The sequence below is a fragment of the Corythoichthys intestinalis genome, chromosome 1 (assembly GCF_030265065.1).
Source record: "Corythoichthys intestinalis isolate RoL2023-P3 chromosome 1, ASM3026506v1, whole genome shotgun sequence".
NCBI lineage: Eukaryota > Metazoa > Chordata > Actinopteri > Syngnathiformes > Syngnathidae > Corythoichthys > Corythoichthys intestinalis.
Window position 1 is genome coordinate 28,694,032 of NC_080395.1, and position 19,550 is coordinate 28,713,581.

General features: G+C 38.6%; 1 protein-coding gene across 4 annotated transcripts in view; it reads right to left on the reverse strand.

Moving 5' to 3' along the window:
- LOC130928314 (protein mono-ADP-ribosyltransferase PARP6) overlaps positions 1-15,203 on the reverse strand; it is a 30,081-nt gene extending 14,878 nt beyond the window's left edge. Inside the window, exons 1-10 of one of the 4 annotated variants that reach the window (XM_057854840.1) lie at positions 15,074-15,203; positions 12,270-12,330; positions 10,134-10,196; positions 9,726-9,803; positions 6,167-6,261; positions 3,290-3,350; positions 3,025-3,115; positions 2,788-2,854; positions 2,407-2,556; positions 1,886-2,036 (exon numbers count right to left, since the gene is read on the reverse strand). In XM_057854840.1, coding sequence (XP_057710823.1) covers positions 1,886-2,036; positions 2,407-2,556; positions 2,788-2,854; positions 3,025-3,115; positions 3,290-3,350; positions 6,167-6,261; positions 9,726-9,803; positions 10,134-10,136 — 696 coding nt within the window. In that variant the 5' untranslated portion in view covers positions 10,137-10,196; positions 12,270-12,330; positions 15,074-15,203. Of the gene's footprint in view, positions 1-1,885; positions 2,037-2,406; positions 2,557-2,787; positions 2,855-3,024; positions 3,116-3,289; positions 3,351-6,166; positions 6,262-9,725; positions 9,804-10,133; positions 10,197-12,269; positions 12,499-15,073 lie in introns of those variants that run through there. The other 3 variants (XM_057854999.1, XM_057855076.1, XM_057854919.1) reach the window with 3 other exon arrangements.
- Positions 15,204-19,550: the final 4,347 nt, after the last annotated feature.

The following is a 19,550-nucleotide window of genomic DNA, read 5'->3' on the forward strand; positions in this document are numbered from 1 at the left end:
GACTATTCTCCTTGTATTTTTCAAACACTGTGAGAAATAGTCTGGGACCCAGCCCATTAACGGCCTCTCGAGCAAGGTACAAAAGCAATCGTCCAATCAGATTAGTTTATTTGCGTGACGTGTTCTTAACGAGTAACATCACTCTTGTGCGCCGAAAGTCGTCTCTACAACAACACAGATGGCGAACGGGAGAGCCGAGAATATGTTCCAATCTGCGGTAAAACCAGTTTTAAATAACCAAAAACATATCGAAACAAGTCATTGACAACAGTCAACATGGCTCGCGCTAGCCTTGTTGAATAAACTTCTCCATTCTCCGCTCACGCTAATTACTGGTCACTTTAACAACGTCACGTCTGCCCGTTGCTGATTGGTCCACTCTGCTGTCTGTTTGCTGTGGCTTGCTCCGCCCTCGGAATTTGATCCGCCAGACGGTCACCAGACTCAATCGCTGGAACAGTTGTGAGTCTGGTATACCAGGCAAGCTATACGATCCTCCGACGTCGGCCGGTTTGTGCAGCGGTGTTTGTCCAGCTGCTTCCCCGGCGAGCTCTCCTGTCCGTAGTAGCAGGGGAACGAGCTATAAATTGCTCTCCACCGGGCAGGTTGCCGATCGGCGAAGACAATCGACAACCCAGTCGTCATTTGAAATGATCCTGGTTAGTTATGTGTGATTTTCCGCTTCGAAGACTTTGAAACATCACTCGGTTCGGTGTCGGCTAGCTGTCACGCCTCTTGGTTTGTTTGCATTCTCCGAAGCCGGGGAAGGGAAATGACATAAGCCCGATTTAGGTGGCATAAAATATCGTTCGGGAGGTGGGACAGTAAAGGTGAAGTGGACAGTTTTGACCATTATGGAGTAATTTTGCCATGCCGTCCTGAATAAATGCATATTTAGTATTTCATATTTCATTTAGCACAAGACTGTTATTTGTCATGACCATGCCATTTATTTAGCTGGGGAAAAATACTTGGATAAAAAGAATATCCTGTAAAAATATTGGAGTAGAGAGACTGAAACAATGACATTTTGCGGCTCTCTTCGTCGCGTTTCCTCGTTGTGAATAATTCCCCCTCAATGGGCTGCATACTAAATCAGATGAAGTCGTTACTCCGCTGCTTCATCCACCTGTTGGGGACGCTAGAGCCCTATAATGGTAGGCGTGGCTAACCGTCAGATTAAAAGACTAATTTCTCGTCATCTGTGCTTTGCTAAATTGTTGTACATATATAGTCCAATCGTCTCAAAGTATGATTCTAATTCACATAATAATGCTGTTTAAGACTTTTTTTTTCTCCTGTCGTACGCACTTGAAGGTACAACGTTGTTTCCGCAATTGCGGACCCGAACATCGGCAACAAAATAAACCGCATATTTCCAAAGATGGACGATGGACGCACTTCCTCGGCTCTACGATCCAGTAACAATTTAATTTTGTTATGTTGTCAGTTTAATTTAGCCATTTCCAGCTTGCTATGTTGATAATTGTGATGTTTGTTTACCGCTTTTCGTCTTACTGCGAAGAACGAGGAAATGACGATCGGTCCGCCATGATATTTACGTCATCAGCCATCGTGCTGTGAATTTAACGCTTGCTTTCACATACAGTATGCCTCGTCCCGGAAAAGTCCCGGACATTCTGTGACAGTCGACCCGGGAAATTGTTTTCACATACAAGGCCTGCCCGTATAAATCCTGGGATTTCAAAGGTTTCTTTAGTGTATGTGAAAGGGGCCATAAATGTGAGGAATCACGATATACACTACGTGAAAGAAAGAGTTCAGACACAATGAAAATAGACGAAACCTGATTTAGAGGTGTGACCAAAGACTTTTGTCCGTACAGGGAATGCGTGGAAGATCAGCATTTGTGCATGGCTCTCACCTGGCTGTTTGGTGGGTAGCTGAAGAGCTCCCCTTTGGGGTTCTTCATTGTGCATGAGATTGATCGATTCATGAGGCGAGTCACACGAAGTTCAGGCACACTCAGCTTCCCTTTCAGGACAGTGTCTTGGATCAAGGGGAAGCTTGGAGACCTGGATAGTGAGAGCAAATGTAAAAAATAATGTGCAGCAATTCCTGTTTACATACTCTAAGACAATGGGGGTTTTGTCATTGCAAGGTCAGTAGATGCGTTGGCACTTTCATAAACCAACAAATTCCAAGCAATACATCATTAATATCTTTCCGCATAGAACAGTAGGCACCATTGGGTTTCCTGAAAAGCTATATAAGTGCCATTTATTATTTTTGATAGCATTGTTTTCACATCAAAAGTGCACTCTGCACTTGTTTTCCTTAAATACATTAAGACACAAACCTTGATAATATCGTTCCTTTTGATGTAAATGCTGTATCCCTTAAAGCGCTTGCTTTGACTTTGACCTCTTCAATAAAGATACTTACTTTGGGATTGGAGAGAAGATGCTTAGCCCGGCACGAAATTTCTTGATGGTTCCACCAGCTTTGAACCAGCTGTGTCTCTTCTCCTGCTGGGCCTTGAGGAACTCATTGCTTAGATGCTTCCACTGCTGGGATGTAAATGTGCTCAGGATCCTGTCAAATACGACCAGTGTTTCCAAAGTTAGTTTGACGATACATCATAATACTGTAGTTTGAGTTTTGTTTAATGTCTAAATGACATTTTCTTATTTTGGTGCTGTTTTTATGAACAGCATTTTGTTGCTGCTGCATTGTTTAATGGTGTCTTTAAATACAGTGGAATTGAGTTGGGATTCTGTATTTGAAAATATGTACAGTATAAGAACTGGTGAGGGCAAAACTCACTTTTTGAGTTGTAAGCCCAGGCTGAATCCTTCTTTATTGGATGGCTGGAACACATCAACTGATGGCTCTGCAGGAAGATGACAGGCGTTATTTTTACAAAGGGCAGTCATGGAAACGCTTTTCTTGTGCCTCCACTGCCTTCTCGTGCTGCATGTGTGCTACTCACCTCCCACGTTCAGTTAGTGGCACAAATTACTAAAAAGCGCCATCAACATCAACAACGACATCTCTACTCACCGGGCCCATCGAGGTACTGAGAAAGAGAAAAGCGAAGTCTCAGAATAATGGGCTCTGTTCTGATTACTTTCCAAGCTGTCGCAACCTCCTCCTGAGTCAGACACATACACACACATGCACATATACAGAGCGTTAGCCCACTAATTAGGGCAGTTTCTCTTCACAGGAATAAAATGGGACTCTAAGATGCATTATGCAAAATGCTGGCTAGTCGTGCATAGGCGGGGTAACAGTAAAGCGGCAAAATATTTGAGTGCTGACTCACATCAAGGAAGCCGATATTAATATGAAGATCGATGTCGACGTCATCAATGATGCCATACTCCCTGATAAAAGACACAATGGGTAGGCACTTTTTCAGACTGTTATTTGTCTCTCATGCATGAAATGCTTTTGGTATTCTTACTGTTTAACACAGCTGGATGCATTTATATTAGGGCTGTCAAACGATTAAAATTTTTAATCGAGTTAATTGCAGCTTAAAAATTAATTAATCGTAATTAATCGCAATTAATCGCAATTCAAACCATCTATAAAATATGCCATATTTTTCTGTAAATTATTGTTGGAATGGAAAGATAAGACACAAGATGGATATATACATTCAACATACGGTACATAAGGACTGTATTTGTTCATTATAACAATAAATCAACAAGATGGCATAAACATTATTAACATTCTGTTAAAGCGATCCATGGATAGAAAGACTTGTAGTTCTTAAAAGAAAAATGTTTGTACAAGTTATAGAAATTTTATATTAAAACCCCTCTTAATGTTTTCGTTTTAATAAAATTTGTAAAATTTTCAACCAAAAAAAACTAGTAGCCCGCCATTGTTGATGTCAATAATTACTTACACAATGCTCATGGGTGCTGATGCTTATAAAATCAGTCGCACCCAAGCGCCAGCAGAGCGCGGCAAAACTCCATAAAACACAACAAGTGAGCGTTTCACTCTACTGTCATTTAAATCTGTCTGAGCAGGGCATCTGCGTTAATTGCGTCAAATATTTTAACGTGATTAATTTTAAAAATTAATTAACGCCCGTTAACGCGATAATTTTGACAGCCCTAATTTATATTCATTCGGATATTTATCCTTACCCAGCAGTTGACTGGTGATCAGTGTTGTTAATAACGGCTTTACAATATAACAGCGTTACTAACGGCGTTATTTTTTTCAGTCGTGGGTAATCTAATTAATTACTTTTCTCATCTTGGCAACGCCGTTACCGTTACTGAGGACGGAAAGGCATGCGTTACTATACTGGTCGAAAAGTCTGAGGGAGACGGACTCACCGAGACAACAGAGCAGAGCAGGAGTGGGGAGAGGCAAGAAAGTTGTGACGCCGAGCAGACGCGATGCTAGGTAGCTCCAATAATACATGTTGTAGCCGATAGCCTACAAACTACGCCCGCATGTTATTGTAGATATGGTAGACATGGTAGATATCACATGTACTGTATAGACCCTACCCACGTGACGTCACAACTCCTTCCTCCTGACTGGTGCCGCCCAATTGTCCGTCAACACATCATGTTTCCCTGTTACGGCTACGTACATTCCTCCTATTTACGACGTGTTTTTCTGCTCGTTAACATTAATAATCAAAATGGTGAAGGCGTGTGTGGCGGTCGGTTGCAATAACAGAGAAGATAGACGGAGAAGACGGAGAGACTTGAAGTTCTACCGGATTCCGAGAGACCCGGAGAGAAGAGAGCGATATGGGCTGCTGCAATTCGACGAGAAAACTGGGCTCCAAACGATTACCACAGATTATGTAGTAGTCATTTTATATCTGGTAAGATGCATTTAATATATATTTAGAGAGTTTTGGGCTGACAACCACAATTCAGATCATTGCTAGGCTAATCGCCGACAACATACACGTATGTATGTAGTGAGAGTGCTATCGCTAAACCATATAAACATTAAAAGCCCTAACTCCATTGACAAACGACATGAAATACATTAGACTTGACAGTGGATGTTAGCAATAACAAAAGATTTTGAATTGAAAATTTCGTAACTCACCTTTCCAAGCACAAGATAGATTCCTGCCGAATTTTCGTGGACGAGGACCAGTTTCACCCAACCAGCAACGAAGTATTTATAAGCCTCCAAGCTCTTAAAACTTTTCAAACTTTCGTGAGAATAGGCTGATTTTGTGTGGACAAGATAGTTGTACAGTTCAGGGTAGCTAGCAGATGTCAGGCAAATACGGCGGAGACAGCGGGTCGAAAAACATCGATTTAGGCATCAAATATGGATCTGGCGAATCGATAAACTGAAGCTTTTCCACATAACGCCTTTTATGCAACGCATCAAGTGAGTTTACGGCATCCGAAAGCACCGGGTCTTCCATGAAATGCATTATAAATTGCTCGATCAATTGAGACCATTGATAATACAGACACAAAATGACGGACAAGTGGGAGGAACCATACAGCGAGCACGTGATTTTGTGACGTCGGTGGGTAGGGTCTATGTAGATATACCTAGATGCAAAATGACAGACATGGCACTAAATGCGTTAGTAGACAGCCGCCATCTTGAAGCAGTAGACTTTTTAGGACGGCTCTGTTGTAGAGAACCTTCCTAGCGAACCTCAGTAACTTTTTATATAAAATACTTCTAAATCGGCAAAATCTTGACTTGAATCTATCTTTAAATGATGAAACAGTTTTAAAACTTTCATATGTCGAAAGTAGAGAGAAGGGAACTAATGCAATACTGGGAGCAATTCTAACAACTTTTAACAGTTGATCCAGGGTAAAGAGTAAATTAGGGTAAAGAATTGTGCTCGGGCCAATTGTACCAAAAACCTTCACAAAAAACTTCACATAGTGTGGGCAATGTTTTTATTTTTATTTTTTTTTTTGAGGAAAAAAAAAAAAGTAATTATCACCAATTACTTTGCCAAGTAACTAATTACTCTTACATTGAGGTATTTGAGTTACTAACACAATTACTTTTTGGGAGAAGTAATTTGTAACTATAATTAATTACTTTTTTTCAGTAAGATTAACAACACTGCTGGTGATAAGGTTTTGTTGTGGTTCACATAGCTAATTTTATTGCAGTTGGCGCCGTGTCAGTTTTTGTAATGATTCAGGTGTATGTGCATATGTGCATGTACCTGACGGAGACAGCACTGTCAGTGTAGATGTCTTTGACTGCCTCAATGTCTGCATCAAGCTGAGGATGGCGGTAGAGGTCAGCGGCGCAGCTCCCCTGTCACACAATTTTGCCATCAACCATGAAGCATATAGACATGGAGAAAGTACGTTTCATTAAGCATTAGTAATGCTTGTTTTTTTTTTTTTTTGTCTACAAAAAAAAAAATCAATATTTCAGCTGGGGTGGCTGGCATTGAAAATGATTACATTTTATTCAATTCTAGTGCAATTGATGACTATAGAAATCATAATGCTTTTGGACTGGACGGGGCTCGCAGTGATCAATAATGTTGCCAAGCCTCCCAGTCCAATATCTATTCATGAATTGAGAACATTTCTGACAAACACGCTTTTAAAAGATTAAATATACTAATGTATAGCTTAAAATTAGCCTGTTAAGCTTATTTTTAGCTACCAGTAGTTATTTTTCTTATTTCAAGAAATCTGAGTAAAATATAATTGAGGTGCTGGCAGATAATTTCACTTATTCTAGTAGATGTAGACTGAAAACAAGGGAGTTTAACTAGTTTTATGGGGCTGTGTTTTTGCAGTGCAGCCAGTCATTTATATTAGTCACTCTTTTCAGATGATAAAGAATATAATCCTGTGATTATTGTTATATAATATATTTATACATGTGATGCTGCACTGTTTTGGGTTCATGTAACCATTCCTTAAACGGTAGCAACTTTGGCAACAAAGGTGCTAATTGTTAGTTCATGTTATGGAGTACACAATAATACTCATGTCCACCACTATACTATCTCTTCAAACTGATTACTCATTCGTGGCTATAGTTATCACTCCAACCACTCTCTCAATTGCTTATCCTGTTCAGATGAGTTTGGTCGAAAGGACCACACTACAGTCTGATTGCCAGTCAATCACAACACATATAGAGATAGACAACCGTTCACACAGTAAGTGACTACTGAGGAAAAGCTCCAGTGTCAAACAAGTGAAGCACTATTTGGTAAGGAACGTGCTTCAATATTTTTGGTTAGAAATGGGCCAAATGGATATGTGAAATCAAATTACACGATTCTCAGCAATCCACTGCCATACTGAAAACATCTTTAAATGGTATACTTAAGAACATTTATCGTCTCCCGCAGCAATGCAGTACTGTCAGTTGGCGCAAAAAGATCATAGATAATAGGAAGCTTGACTGTTGTCCACGCCTCTCATCATATAGATGGGAAGTGTCACTCTTGATCGCCTCAGCTTGCAAAGACATTCCATACACTTTCATCCTAATCTTATTCCTTCTGCTTTCATGTTGTCGAGCGGATAGAAACTAGCTCTTAGCCCCATGACTGGATTTACATTTCAATTACAGAACTTGAAATAGTGAAATAAAGAACACTCCTGGATGAGGAAATGTTTCGAAAGGTCATAGGCTAATAGTGCTAGAAATATAGCAAGTGCCACCTATTGGGTATTATTTAAAAAATGCTTAGATCAAGATGTCCTTGCAAAGATAGATTGTAAATGGCTGGCTATCCTGTTGTCTATTTAAAATGACTCCTGTCATTCTTTGGTCAGAATACGCAAATGATGAATGAATTACATTTTATCTATCTAAATTTCAAGAGAAGTGGCTGGTATGGCAGACAATAAAGTGATTAGAATAAGCATTACTAATTAAAATTGTTGCCGTTTTATTAGGACTGCAACTAAAAGAAGAAGTAGGTAGTAACGCGTTACATGTACTCCGTTATATTTACTTGACGAACTTTTTGAGAAAAATGTACATCTAAGAGTAGTTTTACGAAGCTATACCTTTTACTTTTACTTGAGTAGATTTGTGAAGAAAAAACGCTACTCTTACTCCACTACTTTGGGCTGCATAAGAGTTGTTACATTTCTCCTTTTTATTGTATTTGTTTTTTGGTGATGCCAAGAGTAGCTCTACCAATTTCACCAATGAGACGGCGCAACAATAATCACATGACTCTATTATACCAATCAGACACAAGCTTGCCATTCTATGTTTACGCCAGCCTGTTCAACCTCTGTCCCAGTTTTTATTTGGACCGATTGACCACGGAAAACCTTAGATATTATCCTTTTAATTTCCTAATAGTAATTATGAAAGAACAATTCACAATTCAAACTTGGAACTATTTTCTCCACCAGAGGGCACTGGTGCTCTTTGGAAGAATAATGTTTCATTTATGTATTTTTTTTTTCTCTCGTCGAAATTCCGTTTTTCTTTCTTTTTTTTTTTCTTTCTTTGGCTTAATGTGGCTATGAAATGGGTTATTGTACAGTATCATTATAATAACAGTTCATATAGACATCTTTGTGCTTAGGAAAAAAAAACAAATGTAAGCAGTTACTTACAATGTTACTCATTACTTGAGTATTCTTTTCACCAAATACTGTTTTATTTGTACTTGTCAACATTTTTTAGACGACTACTTTTACTGGAGTAATATTATTTTAAAGTAACGCTACTCTTACATGAGTAAAATTTTTGGATACTCTACCCACCTCTGACGAAAAGTTTCATTCACACCGATGAAAAAATGAGTTTTCTTTGAATTGGCTTTAAGAAACGGCTGTGTCCAGAAACTATACTCTGTATGTGTTGATGCATACAATGATTCACTAATAATATGCAGCAGGAGTGGGAACCTCTTGGTACCTCACGATACAATACGATTTGCGATACAAAGCTCACGATAAAGATGACCTGACGATATGGCGATACAACGATTATTGATACATTGGTCAGAGAATCATTCTAGGATATTCTACAAAAAACTAATAGACAGAAAAACAAGCTTCTGCTGTGAATTGGAATGAGTTTATCATTAGTAGACGTCCAATCCGTTTGAAGTGGGAGGGTGGCAGTTGAACATCTATGGCCGTCCGTGGCAGCCAATGCCAGGCAATTAGGTAATTTTGGGCCATTTAAGGTCATTTACCTGTTGATTTTCAGTTACTTCCTGTTGATTTTGGAGTATTTTATGGGTCACTTCCTATTTATTTTGAGTTACAGAACAGGAAGACCTGTAAATGCCCTAAAATGAACAGCAAGTGACCTGTAAATGCCCTGAAAATCGGTCAAAATGACTGAACGCTCTGGTTTTGAATGAACGAACGTTCCCAGTCTAAATGGATTGGGCATCAAGCACCGTCAATGCAGCGTTAGAGTTAATTGAGATCCTATTATGGTGGAAGATTTTGGTTGCAACTTGTTGGTTCATATTTTTTTTTTTTCGACATTGACACCTTTTTAAAACGATATTTCAATTCTTGGCAGGAGCATATCGATAACCTTTTGGGATACAAAGCATCACGATATATCACTATTTCGATATATTGTCGCACCCCTAACATGCAGGATTTTTTTCGTTTCTTTTACTGCCTGCACCTTTATAAACTTCTAATGACTCTGTCCCACATGGGTTTGTGAAACAAACTCCGTCACAAAATTATCCATCTGGTGTGTCAAGGTTAATGACGTCCCAATGCCAACACAGGCTAATGACTGAATTTCCGCTTTCATACCTGGATGCCGTACAGGAACTGCTCTGGTTCGTTCTCCCCGTCAGACTCCTCATCGGTCCAACACTGGCCTTTGATGTCCTATGGACATTATAAAGAAGCATTAGTGTTGAACTGACAAAAAAAAAAAAAAATCTACCAATTTCTATTGTGTTTTATATTCATTTCACAACCCGTTCAAAGGCTTCAAAAGGGAGTTTTATATAGCATCTCCAAAGGATTGAATGAACACAGATTGCACTTTCTGAGGTTATTAAAATAACCTGCCTTTTGTTATTGAATCCAAGCAAATTCCCTTGGGCTCCATTGGCATAAATAGCATTTATATGATGTAATCATGGGCTGACTCGACCAATAAATGCATTCAGTTAAGCTGGTAATTATATACAATAGGGAATTTAACTAACTTACCATCAGTTTGGCTGTTCTCAGGGCTCAATCAAACAGGTATAAGCCTTGTGCCAACCATCGCACCTGGGGATGAAGGAAACCAATATTTTTTTCACGCGTTGTTATGACAGTGAGACAGACATAGGACAAATCCATAAAAAGGTTGGCGTCAAGAAACAATGTACACTCTGTCGGTGGCAAACTCCTTTAAAATGTCTGCACTTCACCTTCTTCTCCCTGTCTCCTAGCAACAGCCATCCCTACCTCCTTTACAGAGTGGCATTAATCACTGTGAAGAGAGTGTGCGTGGGAGAGCGATGCTGGATGTTCAGTACTCGGGTTGCCTTTGTGTTACGTCGTGTCTTTTTCTCGGCACGGAAGAGAAAAAAAAAATAAACATTCAGGTCAGCTTGGCTTTTAAAGGACTCGTAAAAATAGTATTTATGCTGATGTCAGCCAATTGCCAACAACTGACATTTTCTGACTTGCTGACATGGTGAATTGGATTTTTCTAAGGTCACATTTCCATGTGCATATTCATCGATGCAGTGTTTGCTATGAATCTGTGGATTGCTTGAATGTGATAGTCAAATAATCATGTCATAAAAGAATGACTTTCAGTTTTCCCTGTCAAGAATTCAGGTAAAACACTATGCATTTCTTGGCTGCCAACAACAGAGGTCACTATTTACTCTAGCTAAGAAAAATAACTGATAAATACTCCTCCATTTTTACATTACACATTTTTGAAAAACTAATATTGGATCGATTCATTGGTAGTTAAATTTCTCAGAAGAAATCTCGTCAAGTGTACTTCAAGCGACTTCAGTTCACCAAAGAACAATCGGCAACCGAAAAGCAAAGTTTCACTTCTTTTTTGAGGGATTGAAATTTAAACATGCATCAACAATGGACTGATATAAGAACAAAAAGATACTCTGGGAGTGAGCTATGTGCACAATGTTGCTGCTACGTCAGATGTTTTGAGGGACCTATAATAAATGGAAGCTACTAGCTTCCAGACTAAACCTGGTAAATGGCTAAGCTCTCTATGCGTCTTCACTTATCAAAGGAAAGCATTTTGTACTTTATATTGTGTAAAATTTACACTACATTGAATAAGTTAAAGGGCAAGTAGCCTATATGATGTCAATGATAATCATATTCATGTGTTCAAAATTATCATAGTGCTGGACGTTTTCCCCTGAAATGTAAAACAGTGGAAGGGAATTTGTTGATTTTTTTCATCTTCCCTCCATCATGAAAAAACATTTATTTGTTGCGATAATTCTGAAATAAGCTGTTTAACTATTTATCACTAAAATAAATAGGATAAATTTTTACTTTGTGAGTCTATTTATATTGTGAATACCTCAATTTTCTACCTGTTCTGCTAGAATTTCAGGTTCAGTGACATCATGCGCCAAATTAGAAAAATAAAAAATTAAGCTTTTCACCCTACGCTTACGCAGCAGTAAAGTCATTATTAGAAAATAAAATATATGCCAATGAATATTTTTCATTCATCTAGTTCATTTCATTCTCACGTCATTGAATTGATCAAATTTGGATTTTTCTGATTGTCCTATGTTCCATCTCTCATCCAAGCAGGCATAAACGAAAGAACAAAAAAAGTTTCCGCTTTGACGACTGCTGTCTGTGACAAAGGAAAACAGAGGCCAATCATACTGTGGTTCATTGAGTTCAACAATGACTGTTATCAACTCCTAGTGCACGGCTATGCGTGTCAAACAAAAGACAATTTCCATTAATTAACAAACCAAAACACGAAGCAGTGGCACTTTTTGTGATGCACACGCCAACTTGCAGAACAGCAGTGCATTAGATGGAGAATCCTGGTACAAAATCCGAATGGAGGAGTAAATACAGGCGTGCTATGTCGAATTAAAGACCTTCTTTTGCACAACAGAATTCTAACTCGTCATGTCCTAAATATGAAAACAGCCCTTTCACTCTCCCAGTCGCACACTGCATCCTAACATGCAACCTCCATCACCATCCCAATCCCCACAGGCTTTGTAGCGACACATACCAATAGAGCACCATTGTCCCGATTTCTCCACATGATGATGATTATTTAGCAGAGAACACAGTTGAGTGCATCCCCCACCCCCCACCTCGTCCCTCCATATTTACCTTCACAGAGGATGGAGACCCAAGGATGCTTTCCTCGCCTCACCTTCTTCCCGCCTGGTGCCTGCAAGCACAGACGACAGTAAGCTCATCAAAAATAACTCCTCGATTTTAGCCAATATGTTTGTCAACTACGGCTTTCACCGCGCCGACTGCCGTCTAGTATATTTTGCCTGACAACACTGAAGAGGTTGGAGCATGCTCAGTGAGAGCAGACTGCCAAGTCATGTGACCTGCAGCTGACTGCACTGCTGCTGCTGCTGTGCTGGGAGGATAATAAAATAGATGGAGAGGAGACGCGTGTGCGCATGTCATTTGTCATTGTCTGCTGATGAGTAATCATGTTGGTGCTGTTGAGTGCATTCATATAATCTACAAATAATATCACTGCTTTGCAAATGCTCAGTATTATAAGATTAAGTGGCAAGTCTGCAATGGTGAGCCTCAAAAGATGGTGTTGTTTACATTTCTTTTTCTAAATACATATTGGGTTTTTATTACCAAAAAAAAGACGGACAGAAACTAGATACAGTGGTATGAAAAAGTATTAACCTTTTGGAATTTCTCACATTCATGCATAAAATCACCATCAAATGTGATCTGATCTTTGTCAAAATCACACAGATGAAAAAACAGCGTCTGCTTTAACTAAAACCACCAGAACATTCATAGGTTTTCATATTTTAATGAGGGTAGCATGCAAACAATGACAGAAGGGGGATAAAGAAGTAAGTTAACGATCACATTTAATATTTTGTGCCCCCCCTCCCCTTTGTCAGCAATAATTTCAACCAGACGCTTCCTGTAGCTGCAGATCAGTCTGCCACATCGATCAGGCCCATTCTTCTCTGCAAAACTGCTGTAGTTCAATCGGATTCCGGGGATGTCTGGCATGAATCGCTGTCTTTAGGTCATGCCACAGCATTTCAATGGGGTTCAAGTCTGGACTTTGACTTGGCCACTCCAGAACATGTATTTAGTTCTTCTGGAACCATTCTGAAGTTGATTTATTTCTCTGTTTTGGATCATTGTCTTGTTGCAGCATCCATCCTCTTTTTAGTTTCTACTGTCTGACAGATGGCCTCAGGTTTTCCTGCAAAACATCCTGATAAACTTTTGAATTCATTCTTCCATTAATGATTGCAAGTTGTTCAGATACCTAGTTAGCAAAACAGCCCACAATCATGATCCTCCCACCATCATGCTTCACGGTGGGGATGAGGTATTGATTTTGGTGAGCTGTTCTATTTTTCCTCCACACATGACGTTGTGTGTTACTCCCAAACAATTCAACTTTGGTTTCATCAGTCCACAATATATTTTGCCAAAACTTCTGTGGAGCGTCAAAGTGCCGTTTTGCTAACATTAAACAAGCAACAATGCTTTTTTTTTTTTTTAGACAGCAGTAGCTTCCTCTATGGAGTTCTCCCATGAACCCCTTCTTGGCCTTAGTTTTACATATAGTTGATGTGTGCACAGTGATATTGGAATGTGGCAGTGATTTCTGTCTTTAGCAGACACTCTAGGGTTCTTTTTTACTTCTCTGAGTATTCTGCGCTGAACTCTTGGCGTCATCTTTGGTGGACGGCCACTCCTTGGGAGAGAAGCAACAGTGCCAAACTCTCTCCATTTGTAGACAACTTCTCTGACTGTCGGTTGATGAACATCCAGACTTTTAGAGTTGGTTTTGCATCCTTTCCCAGCTTTAGACAAATCAACAATCCTTGATCGCAGTTCTTCAGGCAGCTCTTTTGACCGAGGCCTGATGCCCATCAGACAATGCTTCTCATCAAGACATTTCTGACCTGGTGTGTGTTTTATAGTAGGCAGAATAGCTTTAAATCACTCATCAGTGATTGGGCACACACCTGACTTAAAATGTTTGGTAAAAATTGGTTTCAATTGCTCTTTAAGTCCTCTTTGGGAGAGGGTTCACTTCCTTATTTTCTGTCATTGTTTGCATGCTATCCTCATTAAAATATGAAAACCTATAAATGTTTGGGTGGTTTTAGTCAAAGCAGACACTTTATTTTCATCTGTCTGAGTTTGACAAATATCAGATCACATTTGATGGTGATTTTATGCAGAAATGTGAGAAATTCCAAAAGGTTCAGATACTTTTTCATACCACTGTTGGTGCAAAAGCTGTTTCACTTAATTTTCCCCAATAAGCCTTTGAATAAAAACAGAGCATTGATCCAAATATTACAGATTTTTATTTTTTTATTTTTTTTTTTATTATATACATTTGGGATTTAATACAAACCAGTTAAATGATGGAGATTTTTCTTCCCAATATATTTTATGTTGAATACAAATCACTGATATAGATATATCTCAGTATCTTTCTAATTCATGTTCTTATCTATATTAAAGCTATGATTCAGATGCAGCTATTTTACTTACTCTTTTCTAATAAATGTTATATACTTAATGCTAAGCAAAGTACAATAAAAGCAGCTGCATCTTTTTTCTGACATGTACGGTGAACCCTATTTGTTTTTCTAAGTCTGTACAAACACCAGACCCCTGATCTGACTGAGAATCTACAAAGGCACAATGAGATGTTTAGTCCGACTTACTATGCAGCTCTATTTATAGAGAACACCATACTGCGTATAATTTGCTGTACTGACAGATCGATTTATCTTGCAACTAAATGATAGGAGCAAATGACTCTTCTCTCAACTTGGTATTTGTTGGAGGACTTTAACACAATATGAATACAGTAATGTGAGAGTTATTACTGTTTCTATTAGTTACTTGTCAAATATTAATCATGCCATTTAATTAGTTTATTACATTACCTCCTTCTGGCTGTCCTCCACGTGTTCGTTTGATGGTAAGAGTGGAAAGCTGAATTTTCATTTATTGATTACAATATTCAGGGCAAATAACAGAGCAAATCCTTCCAAGCAAACTCTCGCCCTTCTTTCCTAGAACCCTTGTATGGTATATGAATATCTCATTTCCTGAAAATACCTCTTTCTTAACTGCAAGTCATCTCCTGATTGGCCAGGTCCAACTATAATGATCGACATCTTTTGCATAAAAATAAATAAAATAAAATAAAAACCAGACAAACCAGGAACACACTCCTGTTTCCTTAACTTGAGCTTCAGCACAACAACACATCTGATACCAAACTTGCCCACATGTTGTTTCCAACCGTCAAATTCTCACTTGCGGTTTCCTACTTCTTTTACTTTTACCTCATTGTTTAACATAACTCAATACTTCAACCACTGCTGCTTTTGTAGCTGAACTTAACATTTTTTTCATTATAATGAGTGAACAAACAAAAAGTGAACAAGCAATGATATATATACCAAAAAAATAATTATAAAAAAGCATATATACAGTATAGAAATGAAAACAGAAATATGATTGGGTGTACAAGTATTCAATACCTTATATACCAGAAGAAGAAAACAATCAATAATGCAATCATTGAAATATAATTATTCACAAAAAAGTTTGTTTTTTACAGATATTGAGCGTTTTTTCCGCTTTCAGATGCTTTGATTTTTTTCAACAGACAGACGTAGTAGAGAGTCTCATTATGAAAGTGAGAAAATGAAGGCTTGCTTGCAGCTTGCTAAATGCTGAACTCAGCATGACTCCAATTCTTTCAATCCATTAAAACGACGCATATGAACGCTCGAAATCAGGGCTTCCGAATGTTTTTTTTTTTTTTATCATGTATGCTGGATGGCTTCATCGAGCAGTATGGCCTGGACACCGGCGTTGCTCGGGTGAAAAGTGAATATTGGCATTCTAAATGCTTTTTTTTTTTTTTTTTTTGAATGAATTTTCAGCACTAAATATAAGCTTAGAAAGCTTAAAAACCAATCTCAGAACACTCCCAGACAAATAGATTACAACTGTGTAAAATTTAGTTAAAATCCACCCACCCGTTACGGCATCCATAAAACACAAACACACAGACAGTCACACAGAAAAATTCATCCTTATAAAGATTGGATATCCAGCCGAAATGAATCCGTCATTATATTCTGTAAAAATTGTATATACTGTATATATTTTTTTTTTTAGTCCCGCGCCCTACTGGTGAGTACTCACATTTAAATTTGTACATGAAAGCGAAGAGTTTGAAAGCCAACTGCGACATTACAATCACAAGAGACACATCTTTTGCCGAAAAGATGGCACTGTCGTCTTCACAATCAATTTTGAATGAACTAAAGGGAGGCCAGCAGAGCTCAAACCCATCTAGCAGCTGTGTAAAATTTCTTTCAAATCCACTCAGCAGTTTAAGAGTCCATAGGGAACGAACACACACACAGAACAGAAAAAGTTCCATTTATATGTACAATTAGTCCCCCGGGTTACGAACGAGTTCCGTTCCTATGCTGGTGAGTAACCCGAATTTTCGCGCAAATCGGAATGAACCCTTTAAGTACCCCTAAATGCCCTCTAAATGTCAAAATAACCATCCAAAAACATCTATTATATGTCATATTACCAAAATAAAGTAAAACATAAGATACTCTACTTCCCATCAGTGCTTAGAAGTGTGACTGTTATACATTTAACTGTGTTTAAGTCCCAGGATATAAATGGGTAGCCCTTATGTCTAAATGCAATTTCCCGGATCGACTGACATGGAGATGACACGGACATTAACCGGGTCGCGTTCTAGTATAATGCACAGGATTTAACCAGGACGCAGCATGTACAGTATGAAATCAGCCAGTTAATTCCTGGGTCATAGCGTGAAGGCTAATTACATAAATATCAGGCCGGACGTCATTTCCTCTTTCTTCGCAGTAAGATGAAAATCATGAAATAAACATCGCAATTATCATAAATAAAAATGCAGCAGTATGGAAAGTTTTTGGCGCTCAGAAAAGACTGGAAAATTTAAAATGCCCTCCAAATTCATAGCTAATCAGAGTCGAGCATTGACGCACAGCCATAGGATGGTGCGTGTCGCTTGCCACTGCAGTCGAATCGTGCCTCGTGTGTTGGCTTTCAGCTCATCGGCAATGACTTTCGTATTTCGTCATTGCTCATCGCCTCTCATGTGTCGAGCCCCTGACCTCCTCCACACATCACCAACCTCCACTTTCTTTTTCTTCTGTTATATTTTCCCTTAGCACACCAGCTCGTTACATTACCCCCAACTAGTGGATTCAACCGTGAAGGAGTTCGTCAGCAACATCAACAACAAAAAACACTACAATGTTAATGGTTGCTTATGTGCGAGTAGATGAAAAAATACTCGTACTGGCTCTAATTTTCGTTGCAAAATGCGACAATTTGGTCGCAGTCTGGAGCCCTGCTGTTTTTCATGTTGAATACTAATACTTTTAAAACTCATCCCATCTAGGATTTCTGAAAGCGGTATAGCTCTGATCTCGTGGGTTTTTACAAAACTTCATGCACGTGTAACTAAACAATGGCACTGCCAAAATGATGACATTTTTGAAATTTTGACTTTGCAGGTCTACTGCATGAAATGTTTATTTTGTGGTAAGAATAATACAGATAAATCAAGGAGATAACTTCCCGATACTCTATGTTGTTTATGTGGCTCCTCTTGTCGGATGTCATACATACATAAATACATACTGTACATACTTGGGTGTGCCTTTTAGCAACAACTTGATCACACTACTTGACGTCCTGCCGTACCGCTCCTGCCCACAATTGTGGTGTGTTGTCAAGTTGGTCTCAACCAACATTAATAAATCTTTAATTTAACTTTCCTGGAGCTGGAGGAGGCCTGTCAATATTTTCATTTCCACTCATTTTTAATATATTACTGATGAATGCAGTGCTTTAGCAATTTATTTGCTCATTGCCGCCAACAATTAGGCTTAAGTGTGGAATGTGTCAAGTTTTAGGGGTGAAATGCCCCCATTCAGGATCAGTCTGGAGACCTGCTCATCTACTTCAATTTATAATCAATAAAATGATTTACACTAATGAATTGTCACAGCTCCAGCTGAAGTAAGCTCATCTACATAGTTTTTGGAGGAAAAGCGTAAACCCTGGGGCTTATGTTTATACAAAAAAAAAAAAAAAGGTTCTTTGGGGGGAAGTCAATTTTTTGCACATTTGCTTAACCTTTTTTTCAAAATGTTCAAAGAAAACTTTTGAAATAGGGAGCACTGGGAAACGTTACAGACATGCATCAGAACTCTTGCAGTTGGTACAGCCCAAACATGCCCTAAAAAGTGTATTTTGGGGGTTGGGGACTTGGGTAATGTCAATTTTTGGCACTTTCCTTCAAAAATAGTCAAAAATCATTTTGGAGCCAGGGAGCGCCGGTAAACATTCCAAACAGGCATCTACATTATACTAAATTAAATTAATATCCTGTACATTGCCATAACAAATTGCTAAAGCATTATCTGTCTCGACAGTTTGACCATCTGTGGGCTGCTTGAGACAATAGTGAAAATGCTTTGGGGATAATCTGGTTTTACCCTGGTTATCTCATGGGGTCTCACTAAGGCTGGTCCAAAGATTGTAACACGTTTGCTAAATTATTAAAAATCATATCATAATAAAGTTTACATGAAAAAGAAAATTAATGTACTTTATTATTTAGCTGATGTAAAATCATATATAGTGAAGGAAAGATTTTTTCCCCATACGTTTCATTTCATGAAAACACCTAGCCTCAAATATAGTCTTCTTTAAGTAATACTATTCACCTTCACAATGAAGCCCAAATAAGAGTCTTATTTTCTACCAACGGAAGGGTATTGCATTCGTTTGGGGCGGGGGAGGGAACTTGAATCAAAGTAAATAAAATAAATTACTCAGACCCCTACCCAAAGAGAATGCATTACGGGACATTGTTTTCATTTGTGTAGCAAAGGAAATACAGTACAAGAAAGTACCTTACAAGTGTACTACTGCGTGATGTCGTGACCGGTTGGATCCACAGTGCAAGTCCATTTTTGAACGCTAGATGTCAATGTTGTCATGAGTAACGAAACCATACAACTCCTTGCGTAATATTGTCCAAATCAGTGATGTTTTAAATCAACGTTTTATAAATCATGTAGAATAACGTCCCACCTTTGGAGCCAGGCTTCTAAATGTTTAAGCCACTGGACTATTTAGTTGAAGTATGGTGTAGGTAGGTAGTTTGTGCGTGAACACAATGCTAAAACCTAGTCGTAATCTTAGAAATACAGCATATGGATGTATAGTTTAACTAAATATGATGATTTAGGTATTCTACTAAAAGGAAGTAACCTAGCAGATTTGGGGAGACTTGCTGAGACTCGCCATCATGCATCACGT